A 23,347-nucleotide genomic window follows, 5' to 3' on the forward strand; every position below is an offset into this window, starting at 1 on the left:
GTATGTTCTAAGTTTACAAATCTGAGTAAATGAGAGAAAAGTAGGACCTTTAACTTAGAAAGGGATTTCTAAAGGAAGGGAAAGTTCATCAAAGGCACATGAATTCTATTTTGGACCTTGAGTTTGAGATGCTAAAGAGACAATTAGTTGATTATATACAAAAGAAGTTGGCAGTGTGGGACTACAGCTCAGAAAAGAGATCAAGGTTGAATATATAGATTTGAGAATCATTTGCATAGAAATAATCACTAAATCCTTGGTAGCCAGTGAGTTCAACAAAGGACAGTATATGGAAAGGGGAAAGCCAAGGAAGAGACCTAGCTAACATCCACACTTTGAACTGAAAAAAAAATATCCATATGAATAGGAGAAAGGAGGGTCACAAAAGTCAATGAAGGAGAGCATTCAGCTTCAAAGAAGTCAATGAGGAAGACTGAGAATAACTACAGTATTTAGCAGTTGAGGTTTTAGAGCCTGTTTCAGAAGATCAGTGAGGTGAAAAACCAGGCTGCAAGGGGTGACTAAGAGAATGACTATGGAGTAGAAGTAGAAATTATAGACAGCTCTAAGAGTTAGGCAGTAAAATGGAGGAAATCTATATTATGTCTTATTGACTCAATCTCAGAGTCAGACTTTTAAATATGGGGTGGATCTTCTGACCTACATTATCGGGCTTCGAGGTAGTGGAAAACAAGGTAATTGAGAAGAGATATTGAACTAGACTGAAAAAGGAAATGTTCAATGTAGCTAATTCTGAGGAACTAGCTTGGAGGGGATCTGATCATGAAATTCAAATCAACAGATTTACTTTGGAAAGAAAAGGTCACTTTCCTTAAAATATTAAAGCCTTTGGATGAGTAAAAATAACGAGAGACTTGCCATGCTGTAGTGATAACCCAGTTGAGATTCATCAAAATTAATTGGGGATTTACTCCATTTGAAGGAATCAGCTCTGGAAGATAAATGACAAATACCAATGGTAGAGGTGATCTAGGGTTAAGGACTGGCAAAGTCAGAATGACAGAAAGAAAAGGGAACAAGAAAAATAAGAGTAGGAGAGATTTGATTATTTATAGAGTCAAGACTGAATTCAGGTAACTGAGGACAGAGCAGAGGTAATGGATTAGAAAAATAGGGAGGAACTTGAGTTTGTCATCATAATAATGATCATGATGATGATTAGTCATCAACAAAATAAGTAGAGTTTATACAATGCTTTACTGTTTGCAAAACACTTTACAAACATCTGATTTTATTCTCAACAGCCCTGGGGGTTAAGTGCTATTATTTTCCTTATAGAACACTTCTTATGAAGTACTATCTAGATAGACATACATACACACAAACACATCCTTCTGTCTTTTCCATATTATAGAGGATAAAAACCACATATTTTACTATAAATGAATTGAAAAATCAGCTTCCCATTTGGAAACATCAACTACTTATTGTAGGGAACAATTCTCTTCAGTTAATTACATATACTACAATTCTTCAAAATATTCCTTAATTTTTTCCTAGTTTACTATTCATTTCTGACCTGCATGTTCTATGAATCACTAAATCAAGAACTTCCATTATAAGAATTATATTTACCTCCAGATAATCAAGTACCATTTGATCGTTTCAACATTATAAAAAGTTTAATCTTCTGGAAACAAAAAAAAAATTGATCCAGGGCTCTGCTGGAGAGTACACAGACCTGAGAGGCTGATACACTAACTTTGACTTATTAATTTGCCATCAACTAGCAGTATGGTCAAATCACTTACCTCATTGTGATAAAATCTATTTTTCTTTAAAAAGATGAAGTTGAATCAGAAAACCTCCATGGTCCCTTCCAACTTTAACATCTTTTAACTTAGTGAAAATTGAAAATGTGAAAATTTACACATTTACTATTTTCTCTTAAGGATGAATGAATCAAGTGTCTTTATGAAGTATAGTTATATGCTTTGATATACTTAATTAGACTTGATCACCTTAGCTATGTCAAGCAATAGTTAGACACTTTCCATTTTCTGTAAAAAAAATAATAATCAAATTGGCAGTTCTACAGTTATAATTGATCCTCCCATTTTAAAGTATAGTTCTGTTGATAGTTCTTAATAGATCTATTTGTAGAAAAAGAACACAAAAATGACACTATTGAGGTGGATAATAGTATCTAGAGCCCTAAATTAGCTGCATGAAGCATCATGTTCTTTGCTGAGTCATCTTTTCACCGGATTTCAGGCTACAGAAGAAAATTTCAACAAAACAAAATCTAAAAGAAACATTAACAAGAACAGCATTAAAAAAATGATTTTGTTAGTGGAATGTAAGTTTTGTTGTTGTTGGTTTTTTTGATGAACTCTTTCTACAGTCTTAATTTCAAGCCATGATAGGAGAATAAAAGGTAGGTAGCTGTCTAGGTTGTGGCAATGAGAGGAACACTACCAAGGACACTTTTTTGAAGTATTAAGTGTATATGTTTTAATCACAGAAAATTCCAATCTCAGTGAATTGATAGGTATAAGAAGTTGAAGGGCCTCAGAGGTCCCTACCACTTAGAGTAAAATTTATTCTACAGGATCCTTGAAAAAGAATCATCTGGACTCTGCTTGAAGACCTTTAGTAATAGTGAATGCACTACTCCCATGAGAAATCCCATTTCAGTATTAGTTCTAATTTTTTCTTATTTATTTTGACCCCCAATCTGCCTCTTATACATACACATACACATAGATATAGATATATAGATACATATCTTATCTATCTATACATCTCTATCTATCTATCTATCTATCTATCTATCTATCTATCTATCTATCTATCTATCTATCCAGAGAAATCCCTAATTCTGACTTCCAGGGTTAAAACAGCAACAACAACAAAAACAACAACAAAAACAAAAACAACAATTTTTCTTCCAGATGACAACCCAGAATTCTATCATGTTCCCATTGTATCTTTTTCCCATTGAAGAAAAATCCCCAGTTATTCAGCCAATCTTTGTATAATACAGTTTTTGAATTTCATCAATACTATAGTTAACCTCTTCAAAATCTTTGAACTCACTTTTAAAATAACTTATTTTGAATTGCTTGAGGTCTTATGGGTAGGGGGTGTGAATGGAGGGGGGAAGAGAAGTTGGAACACAAAGTTTTTAAAAAATTGATATTAAAATTTTGTTTTTACATATATTTTGGAAAATAAAATTCTATTTAAAAAATAGCATGCCCAGAGCTAGACATATATAGATTGACTGAGGTTGTAGAGAAGATTATTGTGATCCATGTTTCAGCTTTTTTAAAAAAGTAGACATTTTTATTTATACTTTTAGGTTCCAATATTTATCCCTCTTTCCCTCCCTCCCCTCCCCTGAGGCAGAAAACAATTAGATATGGGTTATACAGGTATGATTATGCAAAACATTACCATATTGGTCATTTTGTATAAGAAAACTTGAATGAAGGTTAAAAAATGAAAGAAAGTGAAAAATAGCATGCTTCAGTCTGTTCCATCAATATCAGTTCTTTATTTGGTGGATAGTATGTTTCATCAATAGTCCTTTGGGATTGTCTTCATCAAACAATATTGCTGTCTCTATGTACAATGTTCTCTTGGTTCTGCTCACTTCACAATACATCATTTCATACACGTCTTTCCAGGCCTTTCTGAAATCATCCTGCTTGTAATTTCTTATAGCACAATAATATTCTATCACCATCATATACCCCAGTTTGTTTAGCCATTCTGCAATTGTTGGGCATTCCTTTGATTTTCAATTCTTAGCCACCACAAAAAAGAGCTGCTATAATATGTTTGGCAAATAGGGTCTTTTTCTCTTTTGGGGATGTCTGTGGACATAAACCTAGTGGATATTGCTGGATCAAAGGGTATGCACAGTTCTATAACCCTTTAGCATAGTATCAATTGCTCTCCAGAATGTTGAATCTTTTTTACACCTCTCTCAACAGTGGATTAGCATCCCAGATTTCCCCATCTCCTCCAACATCCAATATTTTCCATTTTTGTTATATTGCTACTTGTTTCAGCTTTTTAAAAAAGCATGTATAGGCTGGAGGAGTTTTATTTTAATTCCAGGCCAATTTTAAGAATGATTATTAAAGGAAAAGTCTGTAAACACTTAGTAAGAGAAGAAGTGATCACTACCACACCAGCATTTCTTCACTAAAAACAAATCATACCAAAGTAATCTCATTTCTTTTTTAAAGACATGATACTAGTATAATGTCCAGGATTTTGTGCATGAGAGTTTCCATTATTCTGGAGATGACTTTCTTTCCAATTTTCCCAGGCCATTGGATCCTACCTATCTGAAATTTGAAGGGATAAGGGAGTCTGGAGCCAGCTTGAATTGGTTCAGCTGATGGTTAAATATTTAACCTTAGCATACCAACTGGGAATAGGCAAATTTAGGTCTTGGTTTTTTTGGTTTTGTTGGTTGTCTAAACTTAAGAAAGTGATGGAAAAAATGTAAATAATGCAGAATTTACTTTAAAGTGTGTAATGCATGTATTTCTCCCATAGAGAGTTGATTGTTAAATACTTGCCATCACATTCCTCCTCTGAAGATGAATTATTGGTTGAATATGTGAATATGGGTTCATAATCAGCTACACAATAGTATTCTTCACTGATTTTCTCTCCCTTTTGTGAGATGAAATTATGAGCAACGTAGGTCAGGAATAACCTACTTCTTTGCTTTTAGTGGATAAAGACCTCCAGGTATTATCCTTGGAAATTGAAGTATCACATTACAATCATACCTTGCTTTTTTGTCACTTTTGTCATTGATAGAGGTGATAATGGGCATCCTTGCTTCACTGCTGATTGTATTGGGAAGGATTCTAGCTTATCCCCATTATAGATAATGCTTGCTGATGGTTTTAGATAAATAGTAGTTATCATTTTAAGTAAGTTCCTTTTATTGCTATGCTCTCTAGTGTTTTAATAGGAATGGGTGCTGTATTTTGTCAAAGCCCCTTTTCTGCATATATTGAGATACTCATATGATTTCTGATGCTTTTGTTATAGATATGGTCAATGTATGCTGATAGTTTTCTCTATTGAACCAGCCCTACATTCCTGGTGTAAATCCTACCTAGTCAAAGGGTAGGATCCTTGTGATATATTGCTGTAATCTTTTTTGCTAATATTTATTTTAAATTTTGCATCAATATTCATCAGTGAGATTGGTCTATAATTTTCTTTCTCTCGTTTTGACTCTTCCTGTTTGGGTATCAAACACCATATTTGTCTCATAAAAGGAATTTTGCAGGACTCCTTCACTTTTTTCAAATAATTATATGGTATTGGATTAATTTTTCTTTAATGTTAGTAGAATTCACTGGTCCTGGGGATTTTTCTTGGGAAGTGCATTGATGACTTGTCAATTTCTTCTCTCCCAATTGGGTTATAAATATTTTATTTCTTCTGTAATCTGGTAATTTATATTTTTATAGATATCATCCATTTCATTTATATTGCCCAATTATTGGCATGTAATTGGCAAAATAGTTCCTAATAATTGTCTTAATTTCCTCTGCATTGGTGATGAGTTCACCCCCTTTCATTTTTGATATTAGTAATTTGTTTTTCTTTTCCTTTTTTTGATCAAATTAATCAATAGTTTATCTATTTTATGGACTTCATAAAACAAGTTTCTAGTTTTATTTCATTCAATGGTTACCTTACTTTCAGTTTTATTAATCTCTCCTTTGATTTTTAGGATTTCCAATTCATTTTTAATTGGGAATTTTAATTTGTTCATTTTCTAGTTTCTTTAGTGTATGCCCAATTCATTGATCTGCTTTTTCCTATTTTATTGATGCAAGCATTTAGGATCTAAATTTCCACTAAGTATTGCTTTGGCTACATCCCACAAATTTTGTTTGTGTCTCATCATTGTCATTTTTCTTTAATGAAATCACTGATTGTTTCTATGATTTGTCTTTGATCCACTTATTTTTAGGTTCAGATTACATAATTCTCAAGTGATTTTTAATACTTTTCAATTGGTCCTTATTGAATATAATTTTTATTGCATTATGATATGAAAAGGATGTGTTTACTTATTTCTGCTTTTCTACATCTGTTGTAAGGTTTTTATGCCCTAATACATGGTCAGTTTTCTGTAGGTCCCAGTACTGCTGAGAAGAATTTATTTCTCTCCCATTCAGTTTCTCCAGAGATCTATATATCGTAACTTTTCAAAAATTTTACTCATTTCCTTAACTTCTTTCTTGTTTATTTTTGTTTAGATTTATCTAGTTCTGAGAGGGGATGGTTAACATCCTCTACTATTATAGTTTTGTTATCTCTTTCCTACTGTAACCTTTTAATTCCTCCTTCAGAAATTATAATCCATTTGGTGCATATATGTTAAGTGTCGATATGATTCATTGTCTAAGGTACCTTCAGCAAGATATAGTTTCCTTATTTAACTCTTTTACCTAGATCAATTTTTAGCTTTTGCTTTGTCTGAAATCATGATTGTTACCCCTGCTTTCGCTTGCTTCAGCTGAAGCATGATAGATTCTGTTCCAGTCCATTATATGTATTCTGTGTGTATCTCTCTACTTCATATGTGTTTCTTATAAGCAACATATTGTAGGATTTTAGTTTTTAATCCATTCTGATACCCGCTTCTGTTTAATGGGTGAGTTCAACCCATTCACATTTAAAGTTATGAAGACTGTTTCTTTCTCTCCATGCTGTTTTTCACCTGTTTATCCCTCCACCCTTTCCCTCCTCACAAGTGTTTCACTTATAATCACTACCTTCCCCAATATCCCCTCCCTTATATCAGTCCCCCCTTTCCCTTCTATAATCCCCCCCCTATTTTTAAACTTCCTTACAAGGTAAGATATATTGCTATATCCAACTAAGTGTATTTGTTATTCCCTCATTGAGCCAAGTTTAATGAGAGTAAGAGTTAATCTTTGCCCAGCCCCCCCATTCTCCCTTCCACTATTAAAGTTGTTTCATGCCTCTTTTTTTGTGTGTATGTTGGACAATTCACTCCATTCAATCCCCCCTCCTTCTTCCGTGCAATTTCTTTCTTACCCCCCTTTATTTTTTGGAGGGGTGTAGTGCCATTACTGTCACCTTATAACTGCACCCTCTGTCTACATATACTAATTATTCTTATAATAAATTTGGTAAGACTTTCAAATATTATCATCCCTTCAATATCACCTTATGAGAACATCCTCTCTCTACATATAGTCCTTCTAATTGTTCTTATAATAAAGTTGTTAAGACTTACAAATATTATCTTATCATATAGAATATAAACAGTTTAACCTTATTGGATTTCTAACAGTTTTTCTTTCTTTTTTTACTCTTTTGGTAGTTTGCAATATTTTCTCCTTGACCTGAGGGCTCTGGAATTTGGCTATAATATTCCTAGGAGTTTTCTTTTGGGGATCTCTTTCTGGAGGTGTTCGGTGGATTCTTTCAATTTCTATTTTAGCTGCTTCTTCTAGAATTTCAGGGCAATTTTCCCTGAGAATATCTTGGAAGATGGTGTCTAAGCTCTTTCCTTGATCGTGGTTTTCAGGTAGACCAATAATTTTCAAATTATCTCTTCTGGACCTATTTTCCAGGTCTGCAGTTTTTCCCAGAAGATATTTCACATTGCCCTCTATTTTTTTATTCATTTGGATTTGCTTTATTGTGTCTTGGTTTCTCATAAAGTCACTGGCTTTCATTTGTTCATCCTAATTCTTAGGCAATTATTTTCATCAGAGAGCTTTTGTACCTACTTTTCCATTTGACTTTTCAAGCTGTTGACTTTTTTCTCATGTCTTTCCTGCATCACCCTCATTTCTCTTTCCATTTTTTCCTCTACTTCTCTAATTTTATCTTCAAAGTTCTTTTTAAGCACCTCTATGGTCTGAGACCAATTCATATTTTTCTTGGAGGCTTTAGATATAGAGGCCCTGATGTTGACATCTTCTTCTGAGGGTGCCCCTTGGTCTTCCTTGTTACTGAAGAAATTTCTATGGTCTTCACCTTTCTCTGTTGGCTCATCTTGCCTTTCTTTTACTAGACTTTTAACTCCTTAAAGTGGGGCACTGTTTCCAGACTGCAGTATCCCAAGCTTAAGAAGTCCTAGGTGGTATGATTTAAGGAGAATCAGGTTCTTCCCTCACCTGGCCTGTTTCCTGGTCCTAGATGACCCCAGACCAACTTGCCAATCAACCAGCTTTGTGTTGTGTTTGTTAGCTCTGACTAGCCTGTGCCCCTCTCCCACCTGGGCCACTTCTACTCGAGCCTACCACCTGGTTCTCAGTAGGCGTGTAAAATTCAAGTTCTGCCTTAGCACAAGCATAGACCCAGGTAGTCTCTCCCCTGCCCAGAGCTCAGCCCACTCACCAGACTGTGAGCTTAGTTCCAGATGACACTGGTGCTTCAGCTGATTCAGAGGCTCTGGGGGTCTCCTTCTCTGGTGAGGACTTCCTGAAACTGGATCTGTGTCAGGGTGACTGTGGGGTTGGGCCCGACTCCTGTATCAGCACAGGAGCTCCCTCCTTCTGACCTTCCAAGCCATTCTTGGTTGGAAGATGATTTCAGCACATTCTTCTGTGAGTTTTGCTGATCCGGGCATTTTCCTATGACCTTATTTGGATGTTTTTTGGAGCGATCGTGTCATGAGTTTGGGAGCTCACTGCCTTTCCTCCGCCATCTTGGCTCTGCCCCGGAAGTCCCTTTTTTTATTCTTTTATGTTCCTCTTGAGTCTTGTATTTGGAGGTCAAAGTTTTTATTCAACTCTGGCCTTTCTTTTAGTTAGAAATCCTTGAAAATCTTCTATTTCATTAAATGTCCATTTTTTTGCCTGAAAGAATATATTCAATTTTGCTGGGTAGGTGATTCATGGTTGTAAATCTAACTCCTTTGCCTTGTGGTATATTATATTCCAAGCCCTGTTATTCTTTAATGTGGAATCTGCCAAATTCTTTGGAATTCTGACTGTAGCTTCACAGTATTTGAATTGTTTCTTTTTGGCTGCTCATAATACTTTTTTCTTGGTTTGTGAGCTTTGTAATTTGGCTATGATGTTTTGGGGACTTTTCATTTGGGGATCTGCTTCATGCAGTGATCAGTGGATTCTTTCCATTTCTATTTTGCCCTCTGGTTCTAATATATCAGGGTAGTTTTCTTTGATAATTTCTTGAAAGATATTGTTCAGACTTTTTTGTGATCATGGCTTTCAGGTAGTCCAATAATTCTTATTATATCTCTCCTTGATCTATTTTCTAGGTCAGTTGTTTTTCCAATGAGAAATTTCAAATTTTCTTCTATTTCTTTACTTTTTTATCTTTATTTCTAATTAGTGTCTCATAGAGTCATTAGTTTCTATTTGTTCAATTATAATTTTTAAGTAATTATTTACTTCAGTGACCTTTTGTACTTCCTTTTCCATTTGGCTAAATCTGTTTTTAGGGAGTTATTTTCCTCAATAATTTGCTGGTGGCTTTCACTGGGTTTCAGGACTTAGCTTTTTGCTTTCTTTGTAGAGTAAGCTTCCCTTCTGATTAGTATTGGGCAGTTAGTTGTCTGTTTTGGCCTCCCCTATGTGTGGACTGGCCCTCTCCAGAGGTGGTGTCCTGGTGCTAGGTTGCAAAAGTTAACAAAGTCTTTCTGGTGGCTGGCCGTGGAGAAGTGGTCTTATTGTTCATCTCTCCCAGGGATGGTGTCCTGCTGTTGGATTGCTCTGTTAGCAGGCCCTACAGGAGTAATTTTGTTTCCAATATGCCCAAGTATAAGGGTCCTGCTGCTAAGTTGCTATAGTAACCAAGTCCCTTTGCTAGTAGACCCTGGAAGGGTAATTTTGTTGCGATTTGCTGAGGGTTGGAGCCCCCTGATGCTGGTTTGCCCTGGAAAGAGTCTCTCTGCTGGGAGGTCATGGGGTGGGAACTTGATGTTGACCATTCTTGGGTAGGGCTTCACTACTGGTCAGCAGTGGGGTCAAAGTCTCCCTGGTGGTCTCTGCTGGCTGTGGGATGCCTGGTGAGGGTCCCTGATATGCTGTCCAGACTGTTCACCTGCTTATGATTAGCTATAGTATCTTAACTACTTTCTTTGGGAGGAGGAAAGTGTTTGCACATTCAAAAATATTGTCATGTTGATCCTTGGGGACTTGGCATGCTGAATTGAAATTGATGATTAGCTTCATGGGCTACTTTGTCATTATTCTTGATTTTAATATTATCATGGAACCATACAGTGCCCTGGAACTTTGGCTTTTTTTATTTTTAAACTCATGAAATGTAAGAATGAGAATATGGTTTTCAAATTCACTTTCATTGTAATTCCAGTTATGCAATGTTGTCCAGAAGGAAAGATGAGTCTCTTTAATAATCATAAGCTAGAAAAGGGAATGGTTTCTCATCCATTCAAAAGAGTTGCAAGGAATCTTATCCTTTCACTTGACTATGAATAGTTAAAGAAACCTTGGGAAACTGGTGATGTAAATAAGCTCTGGTACCAAATCAAGTGTTTCTCTGAGAGGGCTGAGCAAGTATTCTGTGTTGACATTCTGTGAAGCATACCAGTAAGTACATTATGTTCAGGTGTTTGTGTGTGATTTCCTTTGCACTGGGAGACCAAAGTTGGCTGAAATGGTTTGTACCCACAAGAGCTTGACAACATGCCAAACCATAATGTTATTTGTTGCTTTTTTTTTTCTTTTCTCCTCCACAGGTATCTGAACCGGTCCATACTGGAAGACATATCCATAGCAGCAAACACTGTTAATAGAGAGAAAATGGCTGCTGTGAAACAAGCTTTGACTGCTGTTGGATTTAGTAATTTGGTGAGTTGTACCCATCATGCATATTTCACTGTCAGAACCCACATTTAACTGAGATAGAAAAGGTTATGCAATTTACATCAATAAACATACAAGAAAAATAATAGCTATGGCTTCCTATTTGTAGAGAAAAAAAGCACTAATAAATAAAAGATCAGGTACATTTGGGAAATTATGAAATCATTTTACTGTAGATATTTCAACAATAAAAAAGGAAAAATATTTGTATGCATAAAGATTCATCAATATCTAGAATAGATGTCAAAATGAACAATCAGGCTAAAGAATGTACTGATAACAACAACAAAAAATTAACCAATGCTATAGATGGAAACTTCTGAAATTCCATAAGGCTGTATTTCTTTTCCAAATTATCTCTGCTTTTTTTCTCAATCCAAATAATAACTGTCAGAAATACAGCTAATTGTTTATTAGCTTCAGTCATGATGAAGTGTGGCACATATTACTTATATATGCACAGGTATTTAAAACTTCATTTTAGCCACAAAGTTCATCAGTTTTTCATCAGTTTCTTGAAAGGAAGAAAGGTTGACACTTTGAACTCCTTTTCTTTCCCCTAATCAAATAGGAACAACTATTATAAGGGTGAGTAAGGGTGTGTTTGTGTATGTGAGTGTGTGACAGTGACAATTAAAAAAGGTCTGGAGGGTAGCCAAGGCCAGATATAGTGGCTGTGAGGTAGTTAGCTTTTATTAGGAAAGGTAGGCAATTAACAGAGAAAAGTGCTGCTTGGAAATGATTCTTTCATTGTCTTGTATTTTCTCTGTGCCTAGATCTCTGCTTTTTCATTCACGCTGCTTCCATCTCAGTAACATTCTACCCTCTTTCCTTCACTTTTCTATCATTTTCTGCCTCTCTCTTTCTCCTTTTCTATTTCTGGCTTTTCATTTATTTCCTTCTTCTCCTCATCTGAGATGGAAAACTTTTACTTCTATGTGAGAGTTCTGGTATTGATATAGGGGTGTGTGTGTGTGTGTGTGTGTGTGTGTGTGTGTGTGTGTGTTTCTATGTGTTGTTCTTTCTGATGCTTTTCCTTGAAAACAATCCAAGATTTCTGGTTACAAAACTGATGTTTATTGGATATTTTATTGCCTTGTTGATAAAAAATAATGAGCAAGAAAAAGGGAAATAAGAACCTGGAGAATCCAGTCAGTTAGTAAGTCAACAAGCATTCATTATGTGCTTACTGTGTATTAGGACCGTTGTAGATTGAATAATTTGCTTTTATATAATCTAGTGCTCTTATCCTAAACTTTTACATTTGTACAATTAAGTCCACGACATTTCTACACTGACGCCTCATTATGGTGTGGCATAGAACTTGGCTTCTCAATGGTAATGCCCATGGAACACAACCTCTAGTAGATTGTGTGAAGGATACAAGTATGTCCTCATACATCTCTTGTCCAAGGACCAACAAACCTTAGAGAGGGTCATCATCAAGTTCCCTACAGGGTGATAACTTTTAGTCACAGAAGCTGTCAAAAATTATCTTCTATGGTAATGAGTGCAATTCATGACAATACATATGCTAAGGGAGCAGAATACATCAGTGGAAAAAGCATTAATTTTGAAATCACAGTTTGAATAGTGGCTTCACCACTCACTTCATTTCACCAAATACTCTAACCCTCTTCTATAAAATGATGAAGTGGACTATGACCTCTGAGGCCAATTCAGTTTTAAAGCTACATTTTATGAAATCATGTATTCTAGAAGTATCAAAAAAGCTTTTCTATGTCGAAAGAGTCCTCTTTACAAATGTTTTCATATGTTATATAATGTTATGTAAAAAATGCATATATAATGCCTGTTAAATTTTTCTTTATTCTGGCTCTCCTAATAGAGACTGGAAACTCCTTTTGCAAAGATGATGTTTTTGAGCAGCTTTATGCATAAGTCATTTATTTACTTATCATGGCTTTTATTTTATTTTACCCTTTTCTGCATCTTCTTTGCCCCATACTTACTTCTGGCTTTTATTTAGGTATTTTTCCCTTCTTGTTTTTTCTATTTTCTAGGAGTCTTCCACTATGAATTTTGTCAGTAAATATTAACATAGGAAAAATATCTAATTAAAGAAAAAGTATTTGAAAAGGTCTAAATTTGCTTCTTGCCCTTATATTCAACAGAAAATTTTCTCATTTTTTTCAGGCATCTTATTCCCAAATAGAGTTTTCCCAAACTGCTCCTTTTGCTGAGTTCTACCTAAAACATCAGAGTATTAAAATCTTTTTGTGGGGATATTTCCTCATATCATTTTGTTTATTTAGGCAGGGGGATCTAGCAAACTAACTTTTCTTTTCCCTCAAAGCAGGATTGTTTAATTTAAAACATAGATGATAATGGTATGTCTTTGATGACCTAAGCAATTCAACATACACTGAGGTTCTTTGTGATTGAGGTAAAAAATATAGTGTCAAAAGCATTTCAGGAACAGCAGAGTCTTTCAATCCCCATTCTGTCACTGATATGGGTAGCATCCTAGACAAGCCATCACCTTAATCCATCTTAGTTGATGTCTTGTAATCATCAGGCATCTTCTGGATACTGTTTTCCATTTCTTTTCCATTTTAAAAAGATTCATAAAGGTTTAGTTAATGGAGCTTTCAGGTGTCACCCTCACTGTCATCATCATCTGCATGAATATTATTTTCATTATCATATCCATCTAGAAACAATTCCGTTCATGTAGAAATATGGCTGCTTTGCTGCACATACCCATTTTAAAAAGATTAATATTGGAGAAAGAGGTTAAAATAGGACAAGGAAGGAACTTACAAGGCATGAGGTCCACCCCACTCATTTACGAGAGGAATACCATGGTGGCTAATTGAATTGCTCAAATTCATCCAAGTAATAAGCATAATGGGTTAAGAATTCCAATCCAGTCCTCCATCATCCTGAGATGTACATTTTTAAAAAAATATTTTTATTTGCTCTAAAAAGTAAAGGAATTGTCAATTATCTGTACCATTTAGGCTATTATAAAATATGCTTTTCAAGAGGGCCATTGTTATTGTGACATTTTTATCATTATTACCCCCTCCCCCCCCTTTTTTTAAAAAGATTTCTCATTTAATCGGTATGTTGAGCAGCACTGTTCATATTCTTTATTTATAAAATGTGTAGGAGGTGGAGAATCTGTTTGTGATTATAGCAGCAGTTTTACATATTGGAGACATTCGGTTTACTGCTTTGACAGACGCTGACACAGCATTCGTTGTCTGACCTCAGCTGCTGGAACAAGGTCAGTGCAACATGACCTTCTGACATCCCTTCCTTAGTACCATTAGAAAGCAATTCATAGACTGGCCAGTTAGATGGAGACATAGTACAAAGAAGTCAGGGCTTCATTGGCTAATATGAAAGCAAAAGTGGACATGTCTCCCCTATCTACCATTGTTATCTTTTATGAATATTCATGAGTATAAGGAACAGAAGATAATGACAGGTTTTACATAATTGTATAACATTATTGAAGTCATTATAAAAGGAAGTTTTAGCTTATATTTATTAAAATGTTTTAATCTCCCACCCAAAACACTTCTTTGGTATTGTCACTACCTAAACAAATGTAATTCCAGGTAGAATTCTTTACCTTCACAAAGTCTTGCCAAAATGCATTTCGTTCTTTTGAAGTTTCCCCGCCTGGTCACTTCAAAATCTTTTTTTTTAAGTGGCTTATTAATCACAGGTTGCCAATTAGCAACATACTTCTGTCTAATATGTAGATGATCTAGACAAGCATTGGGGAAAACATCTATGCAGTATGGAAGGAAAAAGGAAAGCAGTATTATAATAGAAATTTACAGAACCAGGGGGCAGCTAGATGGCACAGTGGATAAAGTACTGGCCCTGAATTCAGGAGGACCTGAGTTCAAATTTGGCCTCAAACACTTGACACTAGCTGTGTGACCCTGGGCAAGTCACTTATCCCTCATTGCCCCCCCCCCCAAAAAAAAAAAGAAAAAAAGAAAGAAATTATGGAACCACAAGACCCAATTAAGGGTTTGGTTACTATAAGATGATTTTTCCTTTTACTGGTTGTGATTAAAATGTTAGTTCTTTTTTTGGGGGGGTCATATATACTTTTCACAAAGCCTAGGTAAAATGCCCATATATTTATATGCATACAAATCCCTCAATTGTAAAATGGAATATATAAAATCATATAGTATATCACATGGCTAATTTTTTGTATAAATTAACTTTTTTTCATTTTAGTGGCTGCAATGCTCCAGGTATCACCAGATGAATTAGTGTCTGCCTTAACAACTGATATTCAGTATTTCAAAGGTAAATTGTTTATATACTTTGACATTTGGTATCATTTAGACTTCTATTAGGGAACTCTTATCTAGCTGTCTTTTTCTTTCATTCTGCTCCTTCTCATCTCCAAATCTATTCCTATTTGCGGCATAGGAAATGAGTCAAGGTGTAACTATTTGGTCCCAGTCCCTCATTTTTAATGAGTTGCTATTTTCAGAACTATAATACACAGTCAAAGTTTTCACTAATTTATCTGATTTATTCACTGTTTATCTGATAAGTCACTTCAATTCAATTCAATAATTTTCTTCACTAATATTTAACATATTTCATGTGCAAGGCAATGTACTAGAGGTTGATGATAACTAGACCAAAAAAAAAAAAAAGTTGTCCAGAAGCTTGCAACCTCGCATTCTATTGGGGGAAATAAAATAGGTCCACAAATGAATATGAAGTAATTTAAGAAGGGAGAGAAAATTAACAACTGATAGAAAGAGGTGCCTGGGCTGTGTTTTGAATAGTGTGAGAATTTTGAGGAAAGGAAGGGTATATGAATTATATGAAGGTACAGAGACAGGAGAAAGGATACTAAGTATTGGAAGTAGCTAGAAGTCTAATTTGATTGAAACACAGAGTGTATGAAAGGAAGTAGTATGAAATGAGGCCAGAAAGGTTACTTGGAGTCAAACCGTGGAGGGCTTTAAATGCCAAAGTGAGGAGTTTTTGCTTTAAACTAGAAGAAATGGAAATCCACTCTCAAATTTTGAGCATGGAAATGACATTATGCCTTGATATGTGGACACAATTCCAAAGCCCTACTGAGATTTAGGCTGATTGTATCTACATTTGAAGAGTTCAGAAATCTAGCTAAGAAGCAGAAGGGTAGGAAGGGGCTAGGAAGAAACCATGACTTTAGTCCCAGGGTCTAGTTTGCTTATACTCTTTTCCACCCACCTGTTCATCTACTTGGGAGAACAGAGGAGAATTAATATTTTCAAAGAAGAGCTCTTTGTTGGTTACTGGGAAAATATTCTTTATCTACTTTGTAGGTTAGCCTTTAGAGATAAAAATTGGGAGGAATATGAAATATGCACTATTAGCTGGGGTGACTTCTCTGACAGGTTGAGCCAAGCTCATAGACCAGGAATAAAAGTCCATATTAAGCCTGAAGACATGAAATACCTTTAAGGAACCTATTTTTTTCTTTCCAAGAAACATGGCATGTAGGGCTGAGAATCACTGGTTTCTAGCCTAACCAAGACTCTGAAGGAAGCAAGATAGAAGAACTTAAAGGAAATCTTTTTAGTGTTGCTAAGCAAATGCTCCTGATGTTTTCTAAAATGCTTTTACAGAAATGGACTTTAAACTAAAAGAACATGACAGTGCATACACTCTTACTTTGGAGCAGAGATCAAGAATTACAGCTGAATGAAAAATAATAGCCAATGGAGGAATATCTTACAAGTAAAATCTACCTGAGCAGTATCTGGTGAAAGCACTGTCCTCTAGTTAGAATGTGAACCCAGGTCTTCTGACTCCAAGATCAGTGTTCATTCCACCATACTCCACAAATACCTAACTATAGCTCCACTCCATGCTATAAGATGCTATTCTGTCAATGTGATTTTAAAACACTTCCATTTTAAATGCAACTTTCTTGCCTTCCCTTTATTCCCCTTCATCCATTAATCTAGTTCTTTTTCCTTACCTAGATCTCCAATTGCTTTTCCCAACTTATCATCAAATCACTTCGGATTTGATTTTGCTCACCTGCTCTGCCTGTCAGTTTTAGGTTGTCTGTGCAATCTCCCCAAAGGATCAATCCCTTGTTGATTTTCTTCAATCTATAGCTCTCTTCAAGTTTGAGTCCAAGTGTCATCTCTTTTAGGAGGCCTTTCCTGAATTTTAGTAATTTATTTCCCCATATACATACAGATACTAAAATTGCTCTGTATATTAACCTATCTGTAAACATATAGTATTCCATTGGCCGGATATTAGTTTCTTAAAATCACATATCTCCAGCACCTATCACAGTCCCAACCATGTAATAGGTATTTCATAATAAAGCATTAATAAATGCTTTATGATTAATTTATGAGGAGGAGGCCTACAAAGCTTTCCTGGAGTTGGGAAATTGAGATGACTACTTGGCCCACTGCAATTGCATGAAATCTAATTTCAACTACACCATCACAATGTGTTTTTTTTTATTATTATTCAACTTCTCCCAATTCTTCATTGGCAATAGCTCTCACATCTCTACTTTCCTTCCTGACATTTTCACTTCATGCTTTCCGTATTGTGAGAAGCTGCTAACATCTACTTCAGTCTCTTCCTTTCAAACTTTTCTGCATGCTGCAACTAGTATATTTATCTTCTAAAACAACACTTCTAATATTATTCATATCAAAAACATATAGTACCCCCCCCTATTGACTACAGGGTAACCTCCATACTATTCACCAAGCTTTGAAAGTACTCCACAATCTTGTTGCAACTTATCTTTCTGGGTTATTGCTCACTGCTTCATTAAATGAACTGATTACACTTTGCAAGCTGGTTTCATACTTCTCACCAATGAATGTCCCTTCCACTTGCATGCCTGTGCTTTCCAATCAACATTCAGGCCTTCTTGGAATTCTCTCTCTCCTTCCAAAGCCTCCCTAAATCTTAAGATTCGGCAGAGATCCTGTCACCTCCCGAAATTATGGATAGATAACACTATTCTGAAGTGATCTCTCTGCTCTAGAGATCTATGAAACTGCTGGTTGTGAAATTCAGTTAGCAACTAATTATGTACTGCCCTGGTATAGATTCTGATTGTTGGCTTGAACTAACGTGAATTTTTTATAACTATTTAAATTCTATGTTTTCTTTTGTAATGTTGTTTAAATAGATGATAAATATCTTGAGGGAAATGACTGACTTTCTATAATTCTATAACATCTATCATGGTGCCTTCACATAGTTGGTGATCAGTAAAAAGTGTTTCATTTAATTTTATTTTAAAAAAATTGGTCTCAGTAGAATTTACATAAAGGATTCACACTGACTTTATTGATAGATGATTAAATCTCAAATTAATCATGGAACCTTCTAAGGAATGAGGCTTGTCAAAGGGTAGTTCCTTGTCAAGGATTAAAAAAAAATAGTTAATTAAGGTCAATTACATAATACACAGAGCTATTTGAAATACCTATATAAAACACAGATTACAAGGGTTAATGCAATGAGTTCATAAGTTGAAGTATCCTTAAAAGTCATTCTTAGGAGGAGTCCCAATATGGCAGTTGATGTCAGCCTTTCTTCATCTCACCCCTCACTTAATTGAGCAAGCATTCCCTATATGCACTAAAATAGGGCTAGATGCTACTGATAAGACATTCACTTGGATTTATTGTTTTGTATAAGGCAAAATGGACTGTTAAAGTTTAATGTGTCTTATTTTCTTTCTCTTTATTTTTATAGGGGATACAATAACAAGACGACATACTTTAGAAATTGCTGAATTTTATCGCGACCTCTTGGCAAAGTCAATATATAGCCGCTTGTTTAGCTTTTTAGTCAATACTATGAACTGCTACCTCCACAGTCAAGATGAGCACAACAGGTAAAAGATCTATTACCATAGTCCAGCCCCTACTGGTATTCATGTAATATTCAATATAAGAGCTTGACGTAAAAAAATAACAATGCTTCAAAATGCAATGGAACCTGATGGTTGAGCCATCATTAAAACATTTCATTATCACAAGTTGGTTTTACTTAAGAGCTTCTTATTGATCATTCTTCCAGGGCTTTAGCCCTGCCATTGATGGATGGATCAAATCATTTGTCATGTGCAAATATGCAAATACAGTCTATCTGGACCCAAGATATATATGGCCATTTGTGCATCAAGCAATATCAAAAATTTATGAGTCTGGATAGTGGTCTGAATACAAACCAAGATCTGCTAGAGCTCTCAAGTTTAGTGCATATTCTATGACTCTTTCAGCTCCTATTTGACAATATATTTGAGATTTGTAATGCTTTCTCTTATTTTTTTTTCCACATATTCTGTGGGCTATTTGACAAAGAGTCTTTTGTTTGGCCCTTGTTCTTAATCATCTTTAAGCAATAGCTTTACAGAGTTATTTAATGATCTAAAAATTATATGTCTGCTTGGCACTTAGTCAATTCACAGATTTGTTAATACAGTCAGTAATTATGACATTAGAGCAGGTCATTGAAAACAAAATGTATTCTGGGGCCATCAAATGCATATTTAAAGTGTCCTTGCCTTTGAAAAAAGCCTTGGGAGTACTTCTGTATTTTCTGATTATCATCATATTTAACAAATCATTATAGATAGATAAGTAGCTATCTAGAAAGGTAGCTAGATAACTTAGTGTTTTTGAAAAATTGAAAAATATCAATTTCAACTGTTTTAGTGGAATTCCTGTAAAATAGTATCTTATTCCAAGTGAAACTCAGATATAAAGATGATACTACATTTATGGTTAAGATGTGCTTATAAATGTTTGTTTTCTTTCTAAGCATTGATATTCATCTGCAAATCAAATATTAAGTTTATATGATAAAATTGAATGTGATACTTGATGCTATTAAGTGAAAATTGACATCACCTTGTAATGCTATTTATTATATTGTCTATTTGGGCAATTAGTTCTATTTATTTATTTATTTTAGTGGAGAGTCTTTAAAAAATGCTGCTTGTATTGAAATTTAACTAACTATGATAAAGGTGATGCTAAGAAAAGTAGTATAGCAATCAAACTGCTCCTTAATTTCTCTGATATTTTCTATTTATTTATTTTAATTGCTGAGATTCTTTTATTTTAAAAGTTTTAATCTTTTTTCTTCCCTTTTTTCTTTTTAGAATTACACAATAAGAAATTAGAAAATTAGTTTTCATACCCCCTTCAGTATATTATTTTTAATTATACTTAAGATTTGTGTAAAAAAAGTGAGTTTTATCTTTTAAAATTCTGAATTGCATCAATAAAGAAAGAAATGAATGTGAAGGAAATACAACTGAAGTTATCCATCATCATATGCAGAACTAATAACCTAATTGTAATGCTAATATATAGAATACATTAGTGTATTTATATACAGAGAGAAGAGACAGAGAGACATAGACTGAAAAAGAAAGATAGAAAGACAGAGTTGGAAAGAGACAGAGACTGACAGTCAGGGACAGGGACAGAGAGGCACACATGAACAAAGAGACAGAAATAGAGACAGAAAGAGAATTAAAGATTTTATTTTTGTCCTCTAACTCTCCTTTTTTAGAGTATTAGTTTATTTTTTACACATAATTAAAAAAAAACCAATCTCTTAGAATCTTCAATATAATTCCAAAAATATTTATTAGATACCTTTTGTGTGTAAGATACTAGGGGAGGGACAGATAATAAAAACATAACTAAAACAAATCCCTAGTGTCTAGAAAATGCCATGAAAAATAATCACAGCTTTGGTTTTTCAGTCCACCATCTTGATAGAATACGGTTTTGTTTTGTTTTTCCCCAGTGACACTAATTCTGTGCATTACTTTGGGATATTAAAGGAAATTTAAATACAGTAATATATATTTAAATATATGAATATCAAAACATGAAGAATATTTCTGCTTCAAATAATATATCTGTAATAAAAAGGTAGTAGGAAAGGTACAACATTAGAAATGTATGTCTTAATAACACACAAGAAAACACCCTCAAGTCTATGGGTTGGGGGAGGCTCATCTTTTTCTTCCTGAACTTGTGGAACTCTGAGTTTAAATTACAGCTTCAAATTGTCTCAGAACAAATTTCCTTCATTTGTTCAACAAGCACTTACAGTATTAAGTGGCTACTATATTCTCCTTGTTTGGATAGTGGAGATACAAAGGGAAAAATGATGTAGTTCTTGCTCTCAAGGAACTTGTATTCATTTGGGGAGGACATGACAGATACACGAATAAACAAAATAATGTACACAAACTAAATGCAGGTGATAGGGGAACAAGGCACGGACCAAAATTACATATACAATTTTAATTTATATACAAAATTATATTTTAAATTTACAGTGTTCATTTTTTGAGGGCAGAGATTGTTTGATATTTGTCTAAGAATACCCAGGCTAGTTATAATGCCTGGAATATAATGAATGTTGATTGGTTAATTTTTGTTTTGTTTTGTTTGCAGGGCAATGAGGGTTAAGTGACTTGTCTAGTGTCACACAGTAAGTTTCAAGTGTCTGGGGCCAGATTTAAACTCAGATCCTCCTCAATCCAGGGCCAGTGCTCCATCCACTGCACGATCTAGCTACCCAGTTAATTATTTTTAAATAGAATTTTGTAGGAGATAGTGCTTGAAGAAAGCTAAAGAAAAAGTGAGGAAGGAATTTGTTACAGATAGGAAGGATAGACAGGCTTTGCAAAAGCAAAGGTGTTGGAAATGGAATGGAATGTATGGAAAAGAGTGAGTGGGCCACATTAGGAGAAGGAGTAGCATGCAATAAAATCAGTAAGCTTGATCAGGTAGCCCAGAACCATATAGTAAAGGGCCTTAAGTAGGATGGAATGGAAAAAACAATGCATTAAGCATTTACCATGTGCTAAGCACTATCGTGCCAAACACAGGAGTTTGTATTTTCTCCTGGCCATAAGATGGAGCTACTGGACTTATTTGCACAGGGAACTGACATAGTCAGTCCGACCATTTAGGTATATCATTTTGTCAAAGCAGCATAAGAAAGATTGGAGAGGGGAGAAATATGAAGCAGAAGCTATTTCAATACTGGCTAGAGGTGATGAAGGTATAGCCATATGAATGGAAAGAAGGGGGCAGAAGCAGTGATTGGTGATATATTAGCCAGTAAGTGAAAAAGTCTTCAAAGTCTATCTTATGTACAGTTTTGTTTGTTTGTTTTGATTTCCACTAAAAATATCACCAGTGTTCAATTACAAACTATTGTGACCATCTTCTTCCCTGGCCAAGGGAGGCAGGATTATATATGTAGAAGAAATAACACTGTGCCTGAAGCTGAAAGACCTAGGATCAAATCCTATCTCTTATACTTAATATTGACTTGGAAAACATTTTTTAAACTCTCTGACACTCAATTTCTTCATCCATAAAACGGGTCTAATAATACTCATTATACCTATTTCATAGGGTTGAGATGAGGAAAGGAATTTATAAACCATAAAACACTCTATAAACATGAGTTAGGATAATGACAGACATCCATGTCTATCTATTAACTGATCAACTGGACTGATTAATAGGCAAGACCCAGCAAATGGAACTACTATGCAATAGCTGCACCAGAGTAGCTTTTTATAAAACTCACAGAATATCAGAGTGGGAAGGGGCCTCAGTGGGGTGATAATTGAACCAGATCTAGCAGCAGTCAGCTAACCTTTGCTTGCAAACCTCAGTAAAGGGGGAAACCACTACCTACCAGGATACTCCAGGCTTTTTACTTTTAGGTAGCATATGGTTTTCTTTTATCTGACCTAAATCAATTTGCCTCTTTTCAGGTTCCATCTATGGCCCATTGTTCTGTCTTTTTAGGGCCAAGAAAAACACATTCAATTCTTTTCACACACAGTACCTCATAAATTTGAAGACTACTATTATGTTTTCCCCTAAAACTTTTCTTTTCCAGGCTAGATATCTCCACATAGTTGCTTGATCCATTCTTCATATCACATGAACTCAGAGATTTTTTTTTTTGGTGAGGCAGTTGGGGTTAAGTGACTTGTCCAGGGTCACACAGCTAGTAAGTTGTCAGGTGTCTGAGGCCGAATTTGAACTTGGTCCTCCTTACTTTTGGGGTTGGTGTTCCATCCACTGTGTCACCTATGTGCCCCAGAAACTTTTATCATATTGATTGTTCCCCTCTGTACTCCTAAGCTTGTCAGTGTCTTTCCTAAAGTCCAATGCCCACATTTTTGGAACTGATAGCCTTATAAATCCTTCTTTGCTTTATGGAATATGGTCATTCTACCAAGATTTCATGTAGATAAGATTTATATTTAAATCTTTTCCCACTAACTTTTTGTTTTGTTTTGTTTTGTTTTTCACTGGATAATGAGGGTTAAAGTGACTTGCCTAGGATCACACAGCTAGTAAGTGTCAAGTGTCTGAGGCTGGATTTGAACTTAGGTCCTCCTGAATCCAGGGCCACTGCCACTAACTTTTTTTTTTCCAGTGAGTCAGTTGGGG

At 35.0% G+C, this 23,347-nt stretch overlaps 1 protein-coding gene across 1 annotated transcript in view; it reads left to right on the plus strand.

Annotated features, from left to right (window-relative positions):
* MYO16 (myosin XVI) overlaps positions 1-23,347 on the plus strand; it is a 746,727-nt gene that overhangs the window by 387,519 nt on the left and 335,861 nt on the right. The window contains 4 exon segments of the mRNA XM_043997806.1: positions 10,718-10,829; positions 13,980-14,097; positions 15,075-15,146; positions 18,591-18,732. Coding sequence (XP_043853741.1) covers positions 10,718-10,829; positions 13,980-14,097; positions 15,075-15,146; positions 18,591-18,732 — 444 coding nt within the window.

Source organism: Dromiciops gliroides, chromosome 3, assembly GCF_019393635.1.
Source record: "Dromiciops gliroides isolate mDroGli1 chromosome 3, mDroGli1.pri, whole genome shotgun sequence".
Lineage (NCBI taxonomy): Eukaryota > Metazoa > Chordata > Mammalia > Microbiotheria > Microbiotheriidae > Dromiciops > Dromiciops gliroides.